Genomic DNA, 24,886 nt, shown 5'->3' on the forward strand with positions numbered 1-24,886 from the left:
AGTTGATGTAGAATACAGTGGCCAGAATTTTGACTGCAACTCCCAGGTTTATACCTGCTACACCAATTTTAAAAGAGCTTTGTACCAATTCAAAGTGCTGATAATTGCTTTAAAGCCCTAAATAGCTTGGGAGATCTATGAAGGAGTACCTCTTCCCATAACAGTCCACCCATGCTTTAATATCTTCTGCTGAGACCCTTCTCCAGGTTCTTCCCTTTACACGGGTACTCTTAATGGGGTTAGCAGATGGCCTCTTTTCTAACTTACAAAGTTGTAATTAAATACCTAATTGCTTAAAAAAATAAAAAAACCAAATTGCTGCTAGTAAGCTGTGTCTTGCCTACTTATGGAGGTCATCTAAGGTCCTTTCTCCATGTCAGCTATGAGACTTTGCCATTATGAGTAAATTAACTGAGCAGATCCTAGTAGCAGGAGGCAAAAAAAGAAAAACCTGCTTCCTTGAATTTTGTTACCTTTTGTTTCATGTACTAATGTAAACAAGCAGACATTTCTCAAGCCTGACATTTATATATTGCAGTTATACTGCTTTAATATTTGCCAATTTCTTTATAAGTGTTATTATATTCAGGAAAGCTGGGATGGGGTGGGGGAAGAAATGTTCTGTGTAGTACTAACAATCTGGAAGTGTGCAGTGGCATGATCTCTGCAATGCTATATTATGTTTTTCCCATGATGTTATGCTGCTGTTCCAGCTTTTAAATGAATAAGCCCTCTTTCCTTCTTTGGTGTATGATGAGACAAATTGATGGAGAAAAGATTTATCAACAGGCGATTGGCAGGTGATTGAGAAAGGGATCCTCCATGTTCAGAGGCAGTATATCCCTGGTTATCAGATGCTGGGATCAAGAACAGGGTATGCATAATTCAATTTCCTAGTTGTTGGCTTCCCAGAAACATCAGCTCTTCCTCTTTTGTGTGTGTGTGTGTATTTTTATCTCTTCTACATGAGCCCTAAAATGGACCCTATTTCATGTAAAACAGAAATAGGATGGGCAGATGAAAAAGAGGACAGGGCTCCTGCACCTTTAATAATAATGCACATCAGGTGAAATTCCATCATCTACACAACTATTCAAGGTGCAGCAGCCCCATGCTCTTTTCCACCCTGAACAGAAATTAACCCAAGGGAACCGGATTGTAAATCAAAAGAAACAAACAAATCCACATCTAGGATGCTTTGATTAGCTGCAGAATAAGAATTACTCCTCCAACAACTTGACCCTTTTCCAGCTATACCTCCTCCCTAAAATAAGCCAGATCCTTATGTACAGCTATTTAAAATTAAGGATGCTTCTTTTTCTCCTGTGGAAGAATAATCCCATTTGTAGTAACTGTGTCAGGGAGGCCATCGAATATCCTGTACAATCAACATCCTGCTAGTGATTTTTTACCTCTGTGGGTAAATTATCTGGTGATAAGGTGAAGAAATTGCATGCCTGAATGGGTTATAAAACATCTGATCCATGTGGCTGGTGAGATGTTCTGTCAGGCTTATGAGATTTTGGAACTTAGTGCATTGGCAGGATGCCTTCAGCAGCATGGACAGGGCATATGGGAGCAATGCTCTCGTGCTACTCAAGAATGTCTGCTGCAATAATCATCCAATGTAACCATCCTAAGCAGAAGCAGGTGTCAGTCATACACACAAATTCCTCCTGGCTTCTGCAGAGCCAATTTACACTTTAAAACTAGGGGAGACACTCTCAAAGTCTGGCATGGTCAATTAAGGGATGCACTTCCCTTTAATTCTTTATAACACAGGTGTCTAAGGTTTTTTGAAAACCAAAAAGGTCAATGTATTCAGTTGTCAAGTGCTTGTTTTAAAAAAGAAATTGTCTGTCTTGTTGTACATGCATAGTTAGATACAGAAATTTTCATAGTGTTTTAACAGATGGCAGACTTTCTGGAAGAAGTGGTCTCTATTATTTCTGGTGCTCATATTATTGGGGGGAAAGTTAAAAAGAAAAAATGAGTTTTAAAAAGTGAAGTAACAATTTACAATGCAATCTTGGAAATGTTTACTTGGAAGTTATTTCCATTATGCCCAATGGAGCGTACTTGCTAATAAGTGTTTTTAGGATTGCTTCTTAATGATGCAGGCTCAAATCGTATGCACAATTATTATTTTAATATATTTTTAGCTTGCCTGAAGGTTCTTAACCTTTTTTGGGTCATGGAGCCCTTTGAGAATCTGATGAAAGCTATGGACTGCCATAAATAAACAGATTGTATTGCACTGGAAAAAAATTCTTTTTGTGCATGGTTCACGGACCCACTGATGCCTGTCCATGGGCCAAAAGTCAAGAACCCTTGCCTTAGGGTGTATACCCTAAATGGAAGTAACCCCCTTTGAAATTAATGGGACTTCTGAGCAAATATGCTAAGATTGTACTGATAGTATGCCATTGTGTTATAATGCATATGGTATTGGACTTGGACCAGAAAAGCCAAGGCTGAAATCCCTTCTTGGTTTTGCATTGCAGCTTCCTGGGGTCTCTTGATCAAGTACTTACTGCTTAGCCTATCTTACCTGTTGTGCTGATAAAATGGGATAATCTTATGGATGCTTCTGTGAGGTCCTTGGAGCAAAGGTTGCATGCAGATGTGATAGACAAATAAAATAACGTAAGTCCTGTGCTAACTTATTTGAGGGCAGGAAGTGGGAAGGGAGAAGCCTTGCCCCCCCCCCGGGGCTATCTTGAATGCAGCTTCTAGCTTGAGCAGGAGAGGATCCAGAGGCTATAATGAGTTTGGGATAACAGGAGCTACAGCAAGGATTGGAAAAGGGTGGGGATTAATCCTGAATAAAGTGGGTCTAAATGCATTCTCTTAACTTGCAAATAATTGAAAGGCTGCTATTTAACCAAAGAGTTCTCTTTTTTTGCAGCAAAGGCGAAACCTGCTTCCACCATAGCTAGGGATGGAAGGAGCTATCAATTTTGGGTCTGTCAGGTTCTCATTTTTCCAGTCTTAAATTCAGTTATCCATATTTTTGTAGCAATTTGTGATTTGCTTTTTAAAAAAATCCTCATGGAAATTCTTCAGCATTTTAGTGTGAATTTCTCTTAGCACATTTTGGTATGAAGTTTTAACTAATGTACACATTGTTGCAAGCAATTTCTCCTAATATAATGCATTTTTGTATGCTATTTTCACTAATATATTCATTTTATGCACATTTTTACCCTGTATATGGATTTTTGTAAACATTCTTTCCACCACAAAATTTGGATAAGTGCAAATTTCAAAGGATGGCTGTGTTTCACGTCTCATATTGTTTTGGAAATGGCAAATTTGATAGATTCAGCTTTAAATGCAAACTGAATCGAATGTCTCCCACATCCCTAACCACAACACAGGATAGCTGTCTCACACTGATTGATTCTTGAAGATGCGGAATGGGGAGGGTGCAATGTATCTCTTTGAGCAGAGTCCACAGTGAACCACTGCAGCCCTCCAGGACACCTTAATATACAGGCAGCCCCAACCATCATAATGACAAGTATCAGGAATATAACTCCTAAGCAGTTTCAAAATTAATCCCATCACAACACTGATGCATCTATTCAGGATTTTCAAGGTACTTGTGAAAGACTGGGAGCTGGTTGCAAGGTAGTTAAGCTGGTTAGAAAGGATATGTGCTCCTTTTCTCTCTTATATTTTATGTGATGTGAATAAACATTTTCTGCTTGGATCATCATGCTGTTGGTACCAGATTATTACCAAATGATCCAGCTGGCATAAATGGGGATGCATGCTGCCTGGATCAATCCTGAGCAGCAGCAGCACAGGGACCAGCTGTATAGCAGGATAATGCACAGCCTGATGCAAGTTATTTGAGGGAGCTGCTTGATTTAGTAACATCAGTTTTACATAATGTGGAGCAATTCTGGCCTCTTGAAAAATTGTCAACAGCCACTGAAGATTACTGCATGCCAGCAGCCGTTTTATAGATTATCCACTTCAACGTCTCAGAAGATTAATGATGTCACTTTCATCTCAGTATAAATATGTGGCATCTCCTGATGAATATGGTGCCACAAACGCTGCCCCTGTCTTTGTTTCCCTGTTTTCCCTCTCTCACACACCCCTACCTTACATATGGTTCTTTTAAGCACAAAAGGGAAGAAGTGAGGGAACTAAGCTAAGAATTAAGTGTTGCCTGTTTGTGACTTTCTCCACTCCTTCACCAGGCGTTGGTGAGAGCAACTTCAGAGATGGCAGAAATGCCAAGGGAAAGCCAATTTTATCCCCATGACCACCTCATACGTCTTGGCTGCATACATACCAAAAATTTAAAGCACATTGTCCTCTCAAAGAATCCTGGGAATTGTCCTCTGTTAAGAGTGCTGGGAATTTATTTTATTGCTATTTATTCTTAAATTTATATCCCACCTCTCATCCCAAAAGGAGCCCAGAGGAATTGTTGCTATGTGAGGAATAAACTGCAGTTCCCGGGTGTGGTGTAAATGCTGGCTGGGGTTGATGGGAGAGAATGTCCTTGCTGGCTGGGGCTGATGAAAGTAGTAGTCTAAAACATCTGGAAGGCACCAGGTTGGTGAAAGCTGCACTAGTGTCATGAGTTGAGGCACAGCAGGATGACTTGATGGTACTGTGCTGGGAACAGGTAGCATTCTGACAAATTGGATAACACTGTGCAAATTGTTTTAGTCTTTTAATTGTAGGAAAATAATGTATAAGACATAGTGTCAGGGGAAATAATTAATGTTGAATAGATCACATGAACCTTAGCAGCAATGATGAATAAACAGCTTTTTAGCTCCAAATTAGCTTTGGGCTCATGATGGGGTAAGGCTGAGGTTGGATCATAATCATGTTCAGGCTGAAAGAAGACAATGAAGTATATATTTCTCACGTTTGCCTGTAATATAATTATTTAATATAAATAATTTTATTCTTATTTAGAAATATGTGTCCTGTGTTGACTGAGTTCTGAAAGGAATCACCTACAGCAGGGATGGAGAACCTGCGGCTCTCCAGACGTTGTTGCAGTCCATCTTCCATCATCTCTGACTATTGGCCATGCTGGCTAGGGCTGATGGGAGTTGTAGCCCAAAACATCTGGAGAGCACTAGATTGGCAAAGGCTACCATACAATAATCCTGTGAGTCCTGATCAACATAAATGAGGTGGTAGAATTCCGAGGCAGTTCAACAGACTTTACCACTCCAGATTGCAGCGTGGAATGCTGTTCTTTATTTGTTTGTTTATTTTACTCCTGAGTTGCCCCAGTTGTTAGGAGACACCCCCCCCAACCAATACAATTCCCAGCACCTTTAACAGACTACAGTTGCTGTCAAAGTGGTATAAGGATGCTTTAACGGTGTGGTTCAGATATGAATAATAGAATCGTAGAATAGCAGAGTTGGAAGGGGCCTATAAGACCATCAAGTCCAACCCCCTGCTCAATGCAAGTGCAAATCAAAGCATTCCCGACAGATGACTGTCCAGGTGCCTCTTGAATGTCTCCAGTGTCTAAGAGCCCACTACCTCTCTAGGTAATTGGTTCCATTGTCGTATGGCTCTAACAGGAAGTTTTTCATGATGTCCAGTTGAAATCTGGATTCTTGCAACTTGAGCCCATTATTCCGTGTCCTGCACTCTGGGATGATCGAGAAGAGATTCCGACCCTCCTCTATGTGACAACCTTTCATGTACTTGAAGAGTGCTATCATATCTCCCCTCAGTCTTCTCTTCTCCAGGCTAAACATGCCCAGTTCTTTCAATCTGTCCTCATAGGGCTTTGTTTCCAGTCCCCTGATCATCTTTGTTGCCCTCCTCTGAACACGTTCCAGTTTGTCTGCATCCTTCTTGAAGTGCAGAGACCAGAACTGGACACAGTATTCAAGATGAGGCCTAACCAGTGCTGAATAGAGGGGAACTAATACTTCACGCGATTTGGAAACTATACTTCTGTTAATGCAGCCTAATATAGCATTTGCCTTTTTTGCAGCCACATCACACTGTTGGCTCATATTCAGCTTGTGATCAACGACAATTCCATATGACTTATGTCTGGTCTTGCATAGATCAGTGATGATTACTGAACAGAGCCAGAAGGCCTATTTTTGCTGCCCAACTGAAGTTATGACCTAATGACAAAAACAAAACAACAACAACAGAACACAAAACCCACCATATTGGTGGACGTTCTCTATTGCAGTGTATGGTTGGAGGTTTTGTTGCCCCTTTTAGGCAAGTAGAGGCTCATAGACCTTTTGGGAAATGGCAAAAATCCAGCAACAGTCAGAATGACACCAGTGAGGGCAATTTGACCATAAGGCTGCACTGTTTGGGGAAGAAAAGGATGACTTCATATGATATGTACATTTTGCATCATGGCCTTCACATTCTCAAATTATTATCTGGGCTGCTTTTTGGAATCTTAGCTAGCTGACAGCACAGATTTTGCATTGGGATCAGAATTTTAAAAAGAAAAAATAGTAGTTAACAATCATTTCTATGGAACTACATTAATGTTGCTATTGTCTTCAGCTCTGTTTTATAAGCATGTCTTCTGTGGTCTGTGTGATTCTGGAGGAAGAGCATAGACGTGCATACTCCATACTAAAACCATGAAAAACTAGATTCTGCACCCATAAAAATCACGCAGGCTGAGTGTAACTTCTCATTCTTTCCTTTTACTGCTTTGGTTCACTTTTTCTGTTCCTTCCAGTCTTGAGGAGGAAGACCAACCTATGCAATACATTGACTGTCCAATCAATTGAAATCTTGCTTCTGAGATTGTAGCAGTGGTGAAGGATAGGAACTTGTGGGAGTTCTTAAAATCAAAGTTGAGATTCCCAGGAAAGCTGAATTATGCACTCTGCTAGAATAACAACATGCGCTACTCTCAGTTAAGGTGGGTTTTTTTGTATATGGAACACTAGACAGCTCTGATTTGATAGCAATGAAGAAATATATTGAAGAACACAAAAAAGCAATAAGTGTTAATATTATATGTCATATTGTACTCCTCCCCCATTCTGCTTGTTTTATCGGCAACTGGATTATTTATTTGCATGTGTCTTGAATATCGGCAGACAGATTTGTGAAAACATAGCTTTGTCTTTGGGACTTCAGAAAAGATTGGCACATTCTTCTTCTTTTATTCTGTGATGCTGTTGGGCAATTTGGACATAGTCATGAAAAGTGCAATTGAGAAGGTTTGTGTCTGTATCAAGCCAACATTTTATGTGCTGTACCCTATTGATTCCCTGTTGAATTTTGGAGTGATTTATTTATTTATTTGTTTGTTTGTTTGTTTGTCGCCCATCTGGCTGGTTGTCCAGCCACCCTGGGCGACGTACAGAATAAAAACATATAATTATATTAGAACATTAAAAATCTGATTTATCAGCTACACTCCTGAACACATTATGAATAATTCAGTCCTCTAATGTAGTTGTCAGCATTAACACAATTTGATTTAGTTCCTTTTGGCAAGAATTTCAAAATGTCCTGGTGTTTTTAAGGGTCTGAGCTTGAGACTTTTAAAAAAACAATCTGTTTTGTAATGGTTGGCAACACTCTAAAAAGCAGGTCTGTTGCCCTTGTGCAGTTACTGGTGCACCAGAAATTTAAAAGGCGATGGTCCTTTTCTCTAAAAAATGTTTGTACATGTGGATGTACACGTGATTATTGCAAACAGGTGTTCTCATAAATCAGGCCAGGATTGTAACCATGGTTTGAAGTATGTTTGAAAACCATGATTAGAATTTGGGGAACCTGATTTGTAATGCAAACAATGATTATCACATTTGCATAGGGAAGCCACTTAGGCACTGCCAAAAAGTAAGATAAAAATCACCCTAAAAGAAGACAAGAAGTTGTGTAAAATTGCGATGTGATAATTTATGTGTCTAGATGCTCATATACAAATAATTACCGTAATTTAAATAGAAATACAATACAGAAGAGCATGACTATGTGACTGGTATGCCTGTTTTGTCTGCTGTCCATAGCCATCTCTAGACTGTCACTATTTTGCGGGATTTAATTGCTTACCAGAAATGTAGGTTTATTTATTTAATTTATTTATTATTTGATTTATATCCTGCCCTTCCTCCCAGCAGGAGCCCAGGGCGGCAAACAGAAACGCTAAAAACACTTTAAAACATCATAAAAACAGACCTTAAAATACATTAAAACAAAACGGTAAAAACATTTTTTTAAAAAAGCTTTAAAAACATCTTTTTTAAAAGGGTTAAAAACATATTATTAAAAAACATATTAACAAGCAATTCTAACACAGATGCAGAGTGGTTTGCACAATTAAAGTAGATTAAAGCACTCTGTCACAATAAATACACTTTTTTTAAAAAAAATGACTTTTTGCAGTTAGGAAAGTGATGGGGAAATGCACAAAATGCGGGATAACTATTTATAATCTTTGTGGAAACAAATCAGGATGAATGCTGATTGTCATATTACCGCTCCACAAACAAATCAGAATTACTGGCCCATAAAGTGCAGACATTGTATAACTTTTGTGCAAGCTTTGGGCAGGCAAACCAGGATGAATGCTTAGTGAACAAGTCTTCAAGACAAATGAAAGTACTTCTTCACACAGTGCATACTTAAACTATGGAATTCACTCCGACAATAGGCAGTGATGGCTACCAACTTGGATGGCTTTAAAAGACAATAAGGTTATCACTGGCTACTAGCCATGATAGCTGTGCTCTGCCTTCACAGTTGGAAGAAGCATGCTTCCAAATACCAGTTGCTGGAAACCACAGGAGGGGAGAGAGCTCTTGTGCTCAGGTCCTGCTGGTGGGTTTCCCATAGTCATCTGTTTGGCTACTCTGAGAACAGGATGCTGGACTAGATGGACCATTGGCCTGATCCAGCAGGCTCTTCTTATGTTCTTCAGGAGGATTCTCAAGTGCCCCTATCTGCTGTTCAGCTGCTGATGGGCAACTTATTTATTTATTATTTGATTTATCTCCTGCCCTTCCTCCCAGCAGGAGCCCAGGGTGGCAAACAAAAGCACTAGAACACTTTAAAACAGCATTAAAAAGACATTAAAATACATTAAAACAAAACATATTTTAAAACATTTTTTAAAAAAGTTTTCAAAACATATATTTTTTTAAAAGGTTAAAAACATTTTTTTTAAAAAAAAGGTTTAAAAACATATTAAAAAGCAATTCCAACACAGACGCAGTCTGGGATAAGGTCTCAACTTAAAAGACTTGTTGAAAGAGGAAGGTCCTCAATAGGTGCCGAAAAGATAACAGAGATGGCGCCTTTCTAATATTTAAGGGGAGGGAGTTTCACAAGGTAGGTGCCGCCACGCTAAAGGTCTGTTTCCTATGTTGTGCAGAATGGACCTCCTGATAAGATGGTATCTGCCGGAGGCCCTCACCTGCAGAGCGCAGTGATCGACTGGGTATGTAAGGGATAAGACGGTCTTTCAGGTATCCTGGTCCTGAGCTGTATAGGGCTTTGTACATTCAAACTAGAACCCTGAACTTGGCCCAGTAGCAAATGGGCAGCCAGTGCAATTCTTTCAGCAGCGGGGTAACATGTTGACGATACCATGCCCCAATGAGCAGTCTCACCACTGCCTTTTGCACCAGCTACAGCTTCTGGACCAACCTCAAGGGCAGTCCACATAGAGCGCATTATAGTAATCCAGCCTGGAGATTACCAGTGCATGGACAACAATGGTCAGGCTACCCCGGTCCAGAAACTGCCCCACTGTCTAACCAGCCAAAGCTGGTAAAAGGCACACCTAGCCACTCAGGTCACCTGGGTCTCCAGCGACAAAGATGGATCTACGAGCACCACCAGACTACGGACTTGCTCTTTCAGAGGGAGTACGACCCCATCCAAAGCAGGCAACTGACCAATTATCTGAACTCAGAAACCACCAACCTACAGCACCTTCATCTTGCTATGATTCAGACTCAGTTTATTGGCCCTCATCCAGCCCACCATTAAGTCCAGGCAGCTGTCCAGGGCTTGCATAGCCTCTCCCGATTCAGATGTTACAGAGAAATACGGCTGGGTATCGTCAGCATACTGCTTACACCTTGCCTCAAATCTCCTAATGACTACTCCCAAGGGCTTCATATAGATGTTAAACAGCATGAGGGACAAGATGGTACCCTGCGGCACCCCACAGCACAACTGCCAGGGGCCCGAAAGACAATCACCCAATACTATTCTCTGAAAATGACCTTGGAGATAGGATCGGAACCACTGTAAAACAGTGCCTCCAATACCCATCTCACCAAGTTGGCCCAGAAGGATACAATGGTCAATGGTATCAAAAGCCGCTGGGAGATCAAGTAAGAGTAAAAGGGTTGCACTCCCTGTCCTTCTCCTGATAAATGTTATCCATCAGGGCGACCAAGGCACTCTTAGCCACTCAGGTCACCTGGGCCTCTAGCAACAAAAATGGATCCAGGAGCATCCCCAGACTACAGACCTTCTCTTTCAGAGGGAGTACAACCCCATCCAAAGCAGGCAACTGACCAATTATCTGAACTCGGGTACCACCAACCCACAGCTCCTCCATCTCGCTAGGATTCAGACTCAGTTTACTGGCCCTCATCCAGCCTATGACCGAGTCCAGGCAGCGATCCAGGGCTTGCACGGCCTCTCCCAATTCAGATGTTACAGAGAAATAGAGTTGGGTATCGTCAACGTACTGCTGACACCTTGCCCCAAATCTCCTGATGACTGGTCCCAAGGACTTCATATAGATGTTAAACTGCATGTGGGACAAGATGGTACTCTGCAAGACCCCACAGCGCAACTGCCAGGGGGCCAAAAGACAATCACCCAATGCTATTCTTTGAAAACAACCTTGGAGATAGGATCAGAAACACTGTAAAACAGTGCCTGCAATACCCATCTCACCAAGTTGGCTCAGAAGGATACCATGGTCAATGGTATCAAAAGCCGCTGGGAGATCAAGTAAGAGTAAAAGGGTTGCACTCCCTGTCCTTCTCCTGATAAATGTTATCCATCAGGGCAACCAAGGCTGATTCAGTTCCATAACCAGGGCTGAACCCAGACTCGAATGGGTCAAGATAATCTGTTTCATCCAACAATACTTGCAATTGCTGCGCCACAACCCTCTCAATCACCTTCCCTCAGAAGGGGGTATTTGCAACCAGTCGGTAATTGTCACAGACCAGTGGGTCCAGGGTGGGCTTTTTCAGGAGCGGTCAGATCACTGCCTTTTTCAGGGTGGCTGGAACCACTCCCTCCCTCAATGATGCTTTGACCACACCCTGGATCCACTTAGTCAAACCCCCTCAGCAAGCTTTAATAAGCCAAGAAGGGCAAGGGTCAAGAGGACACATTGCTAGCCGCTGTCATGGCCCCGTCAGAGGACTCCTCAGATGAGGACGACTCGGGAGTAACAGCAGCAGACCCAGGAGCAGCAGGAGACACGGAGGAGCCTCCTGAGAATCCAGCTCCTTCTGCCCCTCAGCTGCAGAGCACCCCAGGGACAGCAGAGGCCCTGCAGCCAGACACAGACAGTGAACAGGATACTCCCCCCTCACCTGCAGAACGTAGACAGCAGAAGGTCAGGCAGAAGAGAGGCAGGCCTGTCTCCTTAAGGCCCAAACGCTGAGGGCTCACACCTGCTGTCCATCCTGCTCTTTATAAGGCACACCTTGGCTGCAGCTTGTTGCTGATTGCAACGTCAGGCGTGGCTTTGTGTAGACCTAGTTTCCCTGCAGCATCTCTTTGACTGACCTCCTTGGCAATTGATCCCGGACCTCCACTGACCTCGCTTCTGGACTTCTGACTCGGCAAGTACGCTTCGGATAGGCCTGGCAGATTTACAACCCGACTGCTGGCTAAGGACTTTCCTTCCCTGCCAAAGACCCAGGAATTTCCAGCCCCCCCTGGCACTGCTGATGCAGTTTAGAGCTGACAGCCGCATCATTGCAAGCACCTTGTCCATGTCATCAGGCCTCATCAACTGAAACCACTCCCAAGTAGTTGCAGCAGACGTTGCATGGGACACCTCGAGGACTACAGTAGATGTGGATGGGGCATCAAGATTGCTATGGAGGTGAGCAACTTTACCCTCAAAGTGCCTTGCAAACAATTCACAGTGGGCCTCCAAAGGGTCTAAAACTCCATTTCCTGGAGTTGATGTCAACAGACCCCTGACAGTATGGAAAGCTCCACTGGACGGTTACTTGACGATGCGATGGAGACAGAGAAGTGGGCCTTCTTCGCCACCCTCACCACCACACAGTAGACATGGTTATAATGTTTTACTCATGCCCGATCAGATTCACACCATGTCTTTCGCCACTTGCGCTCTAGCCGTCATCCAGCCTGTTTCATTGCCCTTAGCTCACTGGTGTACCAAGGTGCAAACCGGGCTCCACAGTGCCAGAGAGGGCGCTCGGGGGCAACCGTGTGAAAAATACTTGAGGACGTGATGGAGGCATTCTTCAAAGCCATTCTTCAAGGCCATTCTTACAGTTCTTTACCTTTAATCAGACTTAGACTAAGAAACCACCCTGGGGTCCTTTGGGAGGTAGGGATGGGTGAAATTTTTATTCAGTTCGCATTTCAAGCAGAGTTTATCAAATTCACTATTTCCAAAACAATATGAGAAGTGAAACCCAGCCAAAATTCGCAAAATAACATGCAAAAAGGCATGAAATGATGAGAAATGGCTTGCAAAAATGGGTACCTTTGTCAAAACTGCCTACAAAAATGCGGTTATTTGGAGAAATTTGCACTAAAATGGTGGAGAATTTCCATGAGGAATTTTTTTTTTAAACTTATATCCTAGAAATGAAGAGAACTGAATGTAACATTGGAAAAATGAGAAATGGAGAGAAGTGAAACAGACAGATCTTCACATCCCTATTGGGAGGAAGGGTGGGATAGAAATTTAATTAATAATAAAAACTAATAATAATAGCAACCTTCAAATAGAGGTTTCCTCACATAGCACTTCAAACAGAGGGCTGTAAAAACCAACACATGGTAACCCAGTAAATGCACCAGCACAAACTCTAGTTAATACTGGGAAGAGAGGGGAGGGGAAACGTTGCTCTAGAGAGGAGGGGATGGAGAGGGAATGTGCATCCTAAGGTATGCAAACTCTGATTTACAGGGAGTCCATATTATATTTGCATGGGGGCTTCATCCTTCATAGCCTTTACCTTTAGCCTCTGAGGGAAAGAAATGTGCCCCATATTCTACATCCCTGCACGTCCATGTAGGGGCATAAAGTTCAAGATGGCACACACACACACACACACACACACACACACACACACAAATCCTGGGGAAGTGACCACATGATTTTGGCTGCAGGGACAGTGCCACCCTGGGCTCCTGCTGGGAGGAAGGGCAGGATATAAATAAAATAATAAATAAATAGACTGAGAGGAACATGATGGGATAAGGGAAACAGAAGGCATCTTAAGAGATGGAGGATGGTGGGAAATCCATGTTGTTTGGATGGTTCGTGGTGGTAGTTGCTATCCTGTAGAGTAGGGGTGGCAAGCCTTGGGCCTGGGGCTCAAATGTGGCCCCCCAGGCCTCCTTATCTGACTCTCAGGACTCTCCTCAGTCCATGCCTCCTTCTTCTCCTCAGGACACACCCTCACCAGCCCTCCTCAAGAGCTTTTGCTTAGCTGGAATGTGTCCTTGAATTGTGTTAATGCCTCTTGCTTTCCTGGATGGAGGATCAAGAGGTGTGTGTATGGCTGTGGGTGTAGAAACACCTACATTTTGTGTGTTGATGGAGTGTGGCCTGCTGTACAAAGAGGAGAGTCATGTCCTTTTGCTCCATTAAGTTTTGCCTCTAGCTGTGCTATATATAGTTTCCTATAATAAATCGTTTTCTTTTGCTTCTATTTCTGTGAATATGTGAAGTACAGCAACACTTTGCAACACTAAAAAAGCTCCCAAAACAATTGTGGAATAATGGTGGTGACTATTCTGCAGAATAGTCTCCAATGGACATGAGGAGTGTCTCAGTTTGCACACAGTGGGAGGTGAAATATAGTCTAGGAAAATTCTAGGTATGCTCTATGTTTTTCATTGACCATGCCCACCTTTCCTTAAGTGGAGTAGTTTAAGCATAGCAGGTTGAAAACATGCATCGTGGGCAGGCCAAGTTTGTTTCTTCCAACAGCTAGAGTCATTGCTTAAGTAGCAACATATTATAATCAGTCTAATTTTACATTACACTGCAGTTTCAGATTCAACTGTTAATGTGTCCAAAAGAGAAATAAGAGCATAACCTCCAGTTTGAAACACAAAAGGCTGTCTTCACCATCATATGACATTGACCAATAAAAAGGCTTTGAAATTAATAAAAATAAATTTGACACAGGTTTCTAGGATGAATAATGGGAGAATTATAATTTTGTAGGTTAGATTCTCTGTAGAAACAGTAGTAACACAGAAAAAAGCAAAGTAAGAACAACACCAACAAACATACAAAAATGTAATTCTCCATCTTTGAAGATGGCAGGTGTTGCCACCACTCGCCATACAGGATCGTTCTTTTTTAGGGTTTTCCCCACCTTTTTATTTTACAGCAGGCACACGTAGCCTCCCATCCAAATTTAAACCAAAGCTGTTCCTGGCCACATCCACACCAGATCTTTATTTCACTTTAGACAGTCATGGCTTCCCTCAAAGAATCCTGGGAAGTGTAGTTAGTGAAGGTTGCTGAGATGGAGATGCCCTGTTCCTCTCCCAGAGCTTCAATCAGAGTAGCTGACTATTAAACCACTCAGGAGCTCTGTCACGGGAATAGGAGTCTCCTCTCAGCACCCTTCACAAACTACACTTCTCAGGATTCTTTGGGGGAAGCCATGACTGTCTAATGTGAAATAAAGGTCTGGTGTGGGTGTGGCTGCCTGATTAGCCAAACCCAGCAGCTGTGAGTCTGGCTTTTAGAACACTGACAGTTGGTTCTTACTGAGCATGCCCAGCCTTATAATTTGAGTTCAATGCTAAATTTTTTAAAATAATTAAAAATCAGCCAGGCATTTTTTAAACTTTTAAACTGCAGAAGATGAAGATCAGAATATGGGGCAAGGCCAGTAATAGGATTACAGTTACTGTGTGAACATGGCTGAGTTTTAATTAATTTCAACAAATTATGAGAACTCTGACAGAAAAAAAGTCCAAAAGGGGTCTGATTTCTTTCTCTTTTTACACTTTGAACTCTTGATTCTCTCTGGCTGTTTTGTGTATCGCCATGAAAATTGAGAGGGTTGTTAAGCAAGCGTTTCTGAGTTCAGGTCTATAAGATTTGTAAGGCTTTGTTTTGAAATGAGCTTATGGAAAGCATCAGAATGGCATGGGGGTTATTTTCAATGTAACACTGCGGAATGCGAAAAATCCATGCTGACTATAGTATACAGCCACTCTCGTGGCTGTATAATTAGATCATTACAATTTCTGTACACTGAGGACAAGCAAGTCCTGACTTGTGCAGTGAGTTTATAACTTTCAAATGCAAGAACTAGATGTATTTGTGCGTCTAGGGGGCACATTGTCACAAGAGAAGGAAGGATTCAGTGACTTCTTTGCTGGTGGGCTTGTTGACGTAGTTGATGAACCTGTTTCTGTCATCTTGAGTCTGACCTCCACCCCTCTTTTTTCTCAGCTGCTTTTATGGAAACAAATGCTTTCTGTTTGCTTGATGCTGTGGAGGACTGGAGGAGACGTAATAATTTTCAGTATACATAATAATTTTATTTGTTTTACTATAATGTTTCTGGTTTCTTTTGTTTCTCTTGTTTTTTGCCTGCTCCTCATAAACTGGAAAAATCCGAGAGATATGATGTCCCTTACAGTTCAGCAGTTTGTAGCTCAATTTTTGTAAAAAAAAATAAACAAAAAGAATAAATTCAGTTTGTAATTATTCTCTAAATAACTATACTTTTAATAAACCAAACATTATAATTTTATGGCAAAGCAAGTTATACATAATACATTGTATGTTTCTAAAGTAGCGGAGTGAATTTTAATCTGTAAAGGGCACGAAAAAAAGTCTTTCATATTTTTCAGTTTCTCCCTGGGGGTTTTTTGGGGGGGAGGAAGAGAGGGGGGAAAGTGTTTTTTCCCCCACGGCTTCAAAATTTCTGGAAATTTTACATCTTTAGGCTACTAATGGTTCTGATTCAGCTCAGTTGAATCAGACAAATACAAGCATTTTTCAGAGCACTTCTGAATCACTCCTTTGTAGCATCCCAGAAATCCAGGAGAGCCAAACGATGGGCTTAAGTGGTTTAGGGTGCAATCCTCCTGGTAGTTTCACCAGGCTGAGTGCGAGTCCAGGATGCAGCATAACTGTGGAGGAGAAGGAAGGTGTCTGTTCCACTGGGTTCCACCAGCAAAAGTCCTCCTCCGGGCACAGTTGGGAAACTCTGCTACCACCCAGACACAGCCGGGACCCAGCTGGCTCAGCCAAGACTGCACAAGTGGAGCCAGCAGAAGGCCTGAAAAGGGGATGTTCCAGCGTGTGTTGACGCAAAACCAAGAGGGAGGTGGACTTACACTGCATCCTGAGCCCATTCATCTCAGCCCTGTGGCACTCCATCCCAGCAGCTGGTACTCCAGAAAAAGGGGGACAGAAGGAAGCCAGTGTAGCCAGCGTCCTCCTCTCCCAGGAGGTTGGATGTAGTAGCTCCTTCTGCCGCCTCTGCTTCCGCCAGCCTCTGGCAAGTTGGGATGCGCCCTTAGTGAGAGGCTACAGGGAACTGCCTCTGTATGTGATTACAAGAATCACAAAATAAGCTTTTAATATAACCTTGCAAATCAGCCTACTAGGCCACAAATTTGCTGCTGGGTTTTGTCTGATCCAGTGCTGAAGATCAAATGCTGTTCAGGCACCTAAATCTGCATGATGTAAGGGATTTTCCCCCAACCCAGTAATCTTTCTTGTGTACATTGGCTTAGATATGCTTTCAGAAAGAGGTCTCTGCATGCAGATTGTTCCATGGTGCAATTCTCACTTCAGGAAAATTAATTGGATTGAGATTTATTTATTTGAGGTTTAATATTTGCTCTACAGAGGCATGGGAAGTGCTGCTATCTGCAGTGTGCTCAGCTAATCCTAGCCTTTTCTAACTGTTAAACTGTCTCTACAATGTCAGTGTTGTGGGGAGGGGGGTGTTGGGTTTTTGTTTGTTTGTTTGTTTGTTTTTGTCTCCCTAATTCAACCTTTGCTCTTCACCTTTTCTTTCCAGCAATTAAAGAATTTCCTAAAGATTTATTCACAAATAAGGAAAGGCAGAAAGGAGCAATATTGCTTCATATTACTGGTGTAAGTATTCCCAGCTTTTCTCGCATATGTTGCTGCTATTGTGCAGATCGTTAGTTTAAGTCTGGCCCAGATTTATTCCTTAACTCAGGGGTGCAGATGTTGTTGGACTACAACTCTGACCATCCATAGCCATTAGCTGTGCTAGCTGGGCCGATGGGAGTTGGTGTCCAAAGATATCTGGGGGGCCACTGGCTCCCCCTTGTATCTTAATCCAGATATTTTACCTTTTTGGCTCACTTCATCCTGAAGAGTTGGAGAGAGTGACAGTTTCTTAATGGAGCTTTGTTTGGAGCTGACAGATTTGCTCATGGAAGGGCTATGTTTTAAAGTCTTGTTTATAAGATGTTTTAGAGTGCCTTTAGTGTTTTTGTTTGCCACCCTGGGCTCCTTCTGGGACAGCAGAAGGGTGCAATTGTTGCTGATTTGCCCACCCTCTGCAGCTGCTTGTGGCTTGACAAAATATGGGGTGCATGACCTGCTGAAACAGTGTATATGGAGGGTGTGGGAGCTGCAAGGGGTGAAGGGGAACTGGCAAAAATCACCTCCCTTTCTTGCTTATTCCACCGGCCTCCACTTGATCAAAAGCCATTCTGCAAAATGAAGGAGCCCTTTTGTTCACAGAAAGGATACTTAGGATCCAGCCATAGTCTGTAAAATGGTAGCAGATTAAAGCACTGGTCTATTTCAGATTTCAGGAAGTGTTAATGACTTGCATACAATAACACCTCCTATCTCTTTAGCAGTGCTACAGATTTCTGAAATAATTCAATATCCAACTTTGCCATAATCAGGCTCAGATCTATTTACATTTCTGCTTGAAATTCACCTCTTGAATTGTTTCACATATTAAATGCAAATCATACTTTTCAAACTGTGTTTTAAAGAATAAATCTGAATCTCATGTTTGCATTTTGAGAAACTGGATAATGTAAATAGCCTCTGACTAAATTGCTATTTTATCAATAAGGGAAACCAGAGATGTGCCTTGGTGAGGAGAAGCAGGGAGGGTGCTTGGGCACCCATTTTGGTACTGTGACTAGCAGAGGGAGGTATGGTAGTGGAGGTTGATCAACCCAGGTAAGAAGGGTCATTATACAGTTGAAGGCTATTGCCCCATCTGGGCCATCTCCCATACAACAGCCTTGGGTTACCTTTATCAGCCACCTGATTATGTAGTTGTTGAATGCCAGATCAGCCCTTAAGACATCCCTTATCTACAATTTGATAGTGGATAATGGGTCTGATCTGGTGTGTCTTACTAAGATCAAGAGGAGCGACCTGGAGGAGGTCTTGCTCACTTGGTTACATGGTGCAACACCAACTCAGATTGGAGGATAAGTGAGGGAGTTGCTGTTGTCCATGGGAATTGCATCTCCTTGACCAGCAAGATGGGGAGACAGAAAAGTTCTGGGTAGACCACAGGACTAGCAGCTGAGGCAACATTCATAGAAGAAACTGGTGGGACCTGAAGTGGCTGCTTAAGGTGCTCAACTCCATGTCCAAACTGTCAATGTTCATGAATTTTCCCTCCCATGAGGACTTGGTACATATAATAGGAATGAATTCTCTGTGGTTCAGTTATCCCTTAGTTATGTTTTTTGTAGAATGTTTGATTAGACTCAATACTAACTGCTTATGTTTCACTTGTGACCAAGTTTTGTAACCCATTCTTGTTTTTGTCTACCCTGCAGGCTCTGTATATGTTTTATGCCTTGGCCATCGTATGTGATGATTTCTTTGTTCCATCTTTAGACAAAATTTGTCAGGTACGTGAAAGAGAGTTTTTGCTCTATAAATCTATTCAAACACTTGGAAGATGTTAAGGAGAAAACCTTCAGTCTTGCCTGACAAAATGGGACCTATATTATTTCACATCTTTCACAACAATCTTATGGCCATTTTTTCTAACTGCTCGTGGTCTGCCTCAACCCAACGTCTGAAGGCCATGTCAGCTTAGGATGGCATTTTAAGACTTGGCCTTGCTGCCTCACTTGCATCTGGTGCAGGAATTCTGTTCCTTCAGCATATAGGCATATAGTGCTGGAATGATGGGTCCCAAATTTTTCTTTCAGAAACTACATCTGAGTGAAGATGTTGCAGGAGCCACATTTATGGCCGCAGGAAGCTCAACCCCAGAGTTATTTGCATCTGTCATAGGTAAGGGAATCTACCTAATAATGGGCACAATGTAGGCATCTATTTTCCAGAGGCAAGAGCACTAGGGTGGCTGCTACACAGATGTGTCTTCATGTGCCACTGATTTTCAAAGTAACTATTCCAGTAGACAGTCTACTTTAGAGTCTGTTGGGCATCGGCAATCATCCACAGTGGCAGGAGCGGAGAACCTTCTTCAGCCTGCGGGTTGCATTTGCTCATGGACAACCTGGGAGGGCATATACCAGTGGTGGGTGGAGCCAGAGGCAAAAGTGGGCAGAACAACTGCTGTGACTTATCTTTGTACAGTCAGCTACCTTTCAGCCACTGACAAGTCACATGTTTCTGCACCCACTCACCCAGTAGCAGCTGGCAGTATGGAACAGGGTGAGGTGGCATTGCTTACCTGGCTTCCCAACATGGAAGTCACTGCTGGTAACTGAGAGAGGAAGGGGCGAGATGACGGGGCGGTCAGCATAGTGCAGGCATAGTGGCTGGAGCATCAGATTGGCTCCGCCTCTGTGCCTGCACCACACTGAACTTCCTGCTGGCTTTCCCCTCTCCCTCTTCTTTCCTAGTAGTAACTTGCATGTTGGGAAACCAAGTAAGCAACACCACCCCACTCTGCCCTGCCAGCCGCTACTGAACCCACCCACACATCCCTCTACCCTCCATCTGGGCAAACAAGAGCCATTATTACCCTTCATTCTAGCCAGACAAAAGCATTCACAGAGATTGCAGAGGAAGGTCAGGAAAGGATGTGGCCTGGAGAGGGGGCATGGCCTGGGGAGAGTCCCAAAGGCCATATGGAGAGGCCTGGAGTTCTGTGTTTGGTCCACAGGCCTGAGGTTCAAATGTCTACACTAAGGGTACATCTCCAAGATGTTTACTGTGGAGATCGGATGCAACCAATCCAGTCCCCACAGTCCATATGTGCTAGCAACTTCAGCCTGTTTTGACTCCTTCCCACGCTTATGGGTAATGAGAGTGACTGTATTACCAGCAAAGGCCATGACATCTGCAATTCTGGCTTATTTACTTATTCATTTATACATGCATGCATTCATTCAATATCCCACCCTTCCTCCCAGAAGGAGCCCAGGGCAGCAAATAAAACACTAAAAACACTCTAAAACATCTTAAAAACAGACTTTAAAATATATTAAAACAAAACATCTTTAAAACACATTAAAACAAAACATCTTCTTAAAAAATGCCTTAAAACCATCTTAGAAAGCAGTTCCAACACAGATGCAGACTGGGATAAGGTCTCTGCATAAAAGGCTTGTTGAAAGAGGAAGGTCTTCAGTAGGCTGTTAGTGAATGAGTATGGGGTATGGGGTCCATTAATAGTCTATTAATGGACTCTTTTTCTAGCACATGGGATGGCTGCTAGCTGTAGGACAACTATTTTGGGCTTTATTGTGGTAACAAACGCCAAGTGCTCCAAGGTTCCAGTGCTAATGGGGAAAACATGTAGGCAGACTCCTTTCAAAACCACTCTGGTTGCAAAAGGACATAGGTTTGGATCCTAAGATAAGTTAATTTAACAAAATTCATTTAAAGCCACCTGCAGAAAGCCCTCCTGAACACCGAGAGAGGGGGCACATGACACTGTTGGGAGAGAGGGGAATCACCCCAAATTGGATGTAGCGCTGCCAAATTTGGGGTGATTCTTCCTCATCCCAGCAGGCCCCTGTACTCTATCCTACATTGTTCAGGAGGGCCCTTGACCCTTTCGGGAGGTTTGGGAGGAGTGTGCAGGTGGCTGAAGAAGGGAAGATAGGAGAGGAAACCTTTGTATTTGAAAAAAGTAAGGAAGTTAACATCTTAGGAGGTTAATATCTCTTGGCACCCTGGAATGACCAGGATCATTAAATACCAACTTCTCTCAGCTCTTCTCCATCCTTCCTTGCCTTTCTGCATTCCTCATTAGTTCCACATGCCAATCTGTGTGCCCCCTTCCTATAGCTTTCCCTGCCTCTGCTCTAGCCCTTTCCGTCTCCCCCTACCCAACATGGCCAATGGTCAGGGATGATGGGAGCTGTAGCCAAACAAAATCTGGCTCCCCATCTTTGTTTTATTGTGCCCCAGCATCCCCAGCAGCCTTTTCCTACTCCAAGTAATAGTGTGTAATATTCTCTTAGGGACCATCCTCTCTTTAAGTAGCTGTTCATGTTGATGCTTCATCACACTGGTCCTCCTTTGGCAAAACCTCTAGGAAAATAGGAACATAAGAAGCTGCCTTATGCTGAGTCAGACCATTGGTCCATCAAGCTCAGTGTTGTCTACACTGTCTGGCAGTGAATTTTCTGGGGTACAGACACAATTCTCTGACATCCTTACATGGAGATCAAACCTGGGACTTTCTGCATGCAAAGCAAATAGTCTACCACTGAGCTATGGCCCTTCACAAGGAGCATGTTTTCCAGTTATTACTTTTTTTAAGTACAGCTATTACTCACCCCCTCCTCCATTACTCTCTCTCTCAAGGTGTGTTTATCACTCATGGGGATGTAGGAGTTGGAACCATTGTCGGTTCAGCTGTTTTCAATATCCTCTGCATTATTGGGGTCTGTGGACTTTTTGCTGGACAGGTTAGTAGGTTGTTTCATTCTCTGCTTTACCACTACATCTGCATAGCAGGATTAGTAAGATAATATAACACAGAGTAAACCTACTGAAATATCAAGAGCATCATTTAATTGTGCACATAATATGCTCAATTTAGGGGCAGTTCTTACTGATACATAAATGAATCAGCTTGAAATATCTATAGTTTCACAGTGATCTGGTTTATGCTTAACACTAGGCCATGGTTTGTTTCAACAGAGTGTGCTTTGTTTGACTGTCTGAACCCAGCCCGCCAGACTAATTGATTGTAACACACCATGATGTGAAGCCATGGTTTGTTGTTGGCTTATGAATCATAGCTTATTTAACTATGGTTTGGTGTTATGTCCAGGCTCAACAGTCTTGCTTAACTATGGTTTGTTTGGACATCCCACCTCTGACACTCACCAAGCTACAGAGCAACAGCAGCTAGAAAACAAAACAAACTTTGGAGAAACAAATCATAGCTTGTTTGCTCCTCTGTGAGACGACTCGTAGTTTGTTGAACAAACCATAATTAAAACAAACCATGACCTGAGGAAGACATACCCTCAGGTATTGTGGTGCTGAGCCATAGCTCACGGTTGGAATTCATGTCCTGTCTATTAAGGGGAGCATGGCAATTACCCTCCATAGAACATTGTTAGCTCAATCGCCTACATAGTCTTCATCCTAGTTAGCAAATGTATGATCTTTTAATTAGTTTTATATGATGTTTGATGTTTTGTACCGGTCTCTGACCGCAAGAATAAAATTCATTAAGGGGAGCAAATTTTTTGGCCTTGTTCACAGGAACAATACACCAGCTTAAATAAAATGCTCTAAGTTCTTGGTTTATTTTAGCTTTGATTGGCCAGAGCACATGTGATACTGAATGTGTCACTTGTAGTTGTGTGAGTCTTTTAAAAATGTTACATAGCAAGGGCAGTGGAGTGTTGGTGGTTTCAGGGTTGGGATTGTGACATAAAGCTCTTAGAGGCAAAAAGTCTTCCTTCAGAAAATGGAAGTCTTGTCCGAATGAAGAAAATAAAAAGGAACACAAACTCTGGCAAAAGAAATGCAAGAAGACAATAAGGGATGCTAAAAAAGAATTTGAGGAGCACATTGCTAAGAACATAAAAACCAACAACAAAAAATTCTATAAATACATTCAAAGCAGGAGACCATCTAGGGAGGCAATTGGACCCTTGGATGATAAGGGAGTCAAAGGTGTACTAAAGAACGATAAGGAGATTGCAGAGAATCTAAATGAATTCTTTGCATCTGTCTTCACAGTGGAAGATATAGGGCAGATCCCTGAACCTGAACTAACATTTGCAGGAAGGGATTCTGAGGAACTGAGACAAATAGTGGTAACGAGAGAGGAAGTTCGAAGCTTAATGGACAATATAAAAACTGACAAATCACCGGGCCCGGATGGCATCCACCCGAGAGTTCTCAAAGAACTCAGATGTGAAATTGCTGATCTGCTAACTAAAATATGTAACTTGTCCCTCGGGTCCTCCTCCGTGCCTGAGGACTGGAAAGTGGCAATTGTAACGCCAATCTTCAAAAAGGGATCCAGAGGGGATCCCGGAAATTACAGGCCAGTTAGCTTAACTTCTGTCCCTGGAAAACTGGTAGAAAGTATTATTAAAGCTAGATTAACTAAGCACATAGAAGAACAAGCCTTGCTGAAGCAGAGCCAGCATGGCTTCTGCAAGGGAAAGTCCTGTCTCAGTAACCTATTAGAATTCTTTGAGAGTGTCAACAAGCATATAGATAGAGGTGATCCAGTGGACATAGTGTACTTAGACTTTCAAAAAGCGTTTGACAAGGTACCTCACCAAAGGCTTCTGAGGAAGCTTAGCAGTCATGGAATAAGAGGAGAGGTCCTCTTGTGGATAAGGAATTGGTTGAGAAGCAGAAAGCAGAGAGTAGGAATAAACGGACAGTTCTCCCAGTGGAGGGCTGTAGAAAGTGGAGTCCCTCAAGGATTGGTATTGGGACCTGTACTTTTCAACGTGTTCATTAATGACCTAGAATTAGGAGTGAGCAGTGAAGTGGCCAAGTTTGCTGACGACACTAAATTGTTCAGGGTTGTTAAAACAAAAAGGGATTGCAAAGAGCTCCAAAAAGACCTCTCCAAACTGAGTGAATGGGCGGAAAAATGGCAAATGCAATTCAATATAAACAAGTGTAAAATTATGCATATTGGAGCAAACAATCTGAATTTCACATATACGCTCATGGGGTCTGAACTGGCGGTGACCGACCAGGAGAGAGACCTCGCGGTTGTAGTGGACAGCACGATGAAAATGTCGACCCAGTGTGCGGCAGCTGTGAAAAAGGCAAATTCCATGCTAGCGATAATTAGGAAAGGTATTGAAAATAAAACAGCCGATATCATAATGCCATTGTATAAATTTATGGTGCGGCCGCATTTGGAATACTGTGTACAGTTCTGGTCGCCTCATCTCAAAAAGGTTATTATAGAGTTGGAAAAGGTTCAGAAGAGGGCAACCAGAATGATCAAGGGGATGGAGCGACTCCCTTACGAGGAAAAGTTGCAGCATTTGGGGCTTTTTAGTTTAGAGAAAAGGCGGGTCAGAGGAGACATGATAGAAGTGTATAAAATTATGCATGGCATTGAGACAGTGGATAGAGAAAAGTTCTTCTCCCTCTCTCATAATACTAGAACTCGTGGACATTCAAAGAAGCTGAATGTTGGAAGATTCAGGACAGACAAAAGGAAGTACTTCTTTACTCAGCGCATAGTTAAACTATGGAATTTGCTCCCACAAGATGCAG

General features: G+C 42.5%; 1 protein-coding gene across 3 annotated transcripts in view; it reads left to right on the forward strand.

The window, feature by feature from the left end:
- Positions 1 to 24,886, forward strand: part of SLC24A4 (solute carrier family 24 member 4) — a 182,743-nt gene that overhangs the window by 112,869 nt on the left and 44,988 nt on the right. For 2 of the 3 annotated variants that reach the window (XM_061611986.1, XM_061611987.1), the window contains exons 3-6: positions 17,253 to 17,329; positions 19,021 to 19,095; positions 19,402 to 19,486; positions 21,977 to 22,080. In XM_061611986.1, the coding sequence (XP_061467970.1) occupies positions 17,253 to 17,329; positions 19,021 to 19,095; positions 19,402 to 19,486; positions 21,977 to 22,080 (341 nt within the window). Of the gene's footprint in view, positions 1 to 2,603; positions 2,647 to 17,252; positions 17,330 to 19,020; positions 19,096 to 19,401; positions 19,487 to 21,976; positions 22,081 to 24,886 lie in introns of those variants that run through there. The other variant, XM_061611988.1, reaches the window with a different exon arrangement.

Source organism: Rhineura floridana, chromosome 2 (assembly GCF_030035675.1).
Source record: "Rhineura floridana isolate rRhiFlo1 chromosome 2, rRhiFlo1.hap2, whole genome shotgun sequence".
Lineage (NCBI taxonomy): Eukaryota > Metazoa > Chordata > Lepidosauria > Squamata > Rhineuridae > Rhineura > Rhineura floridana.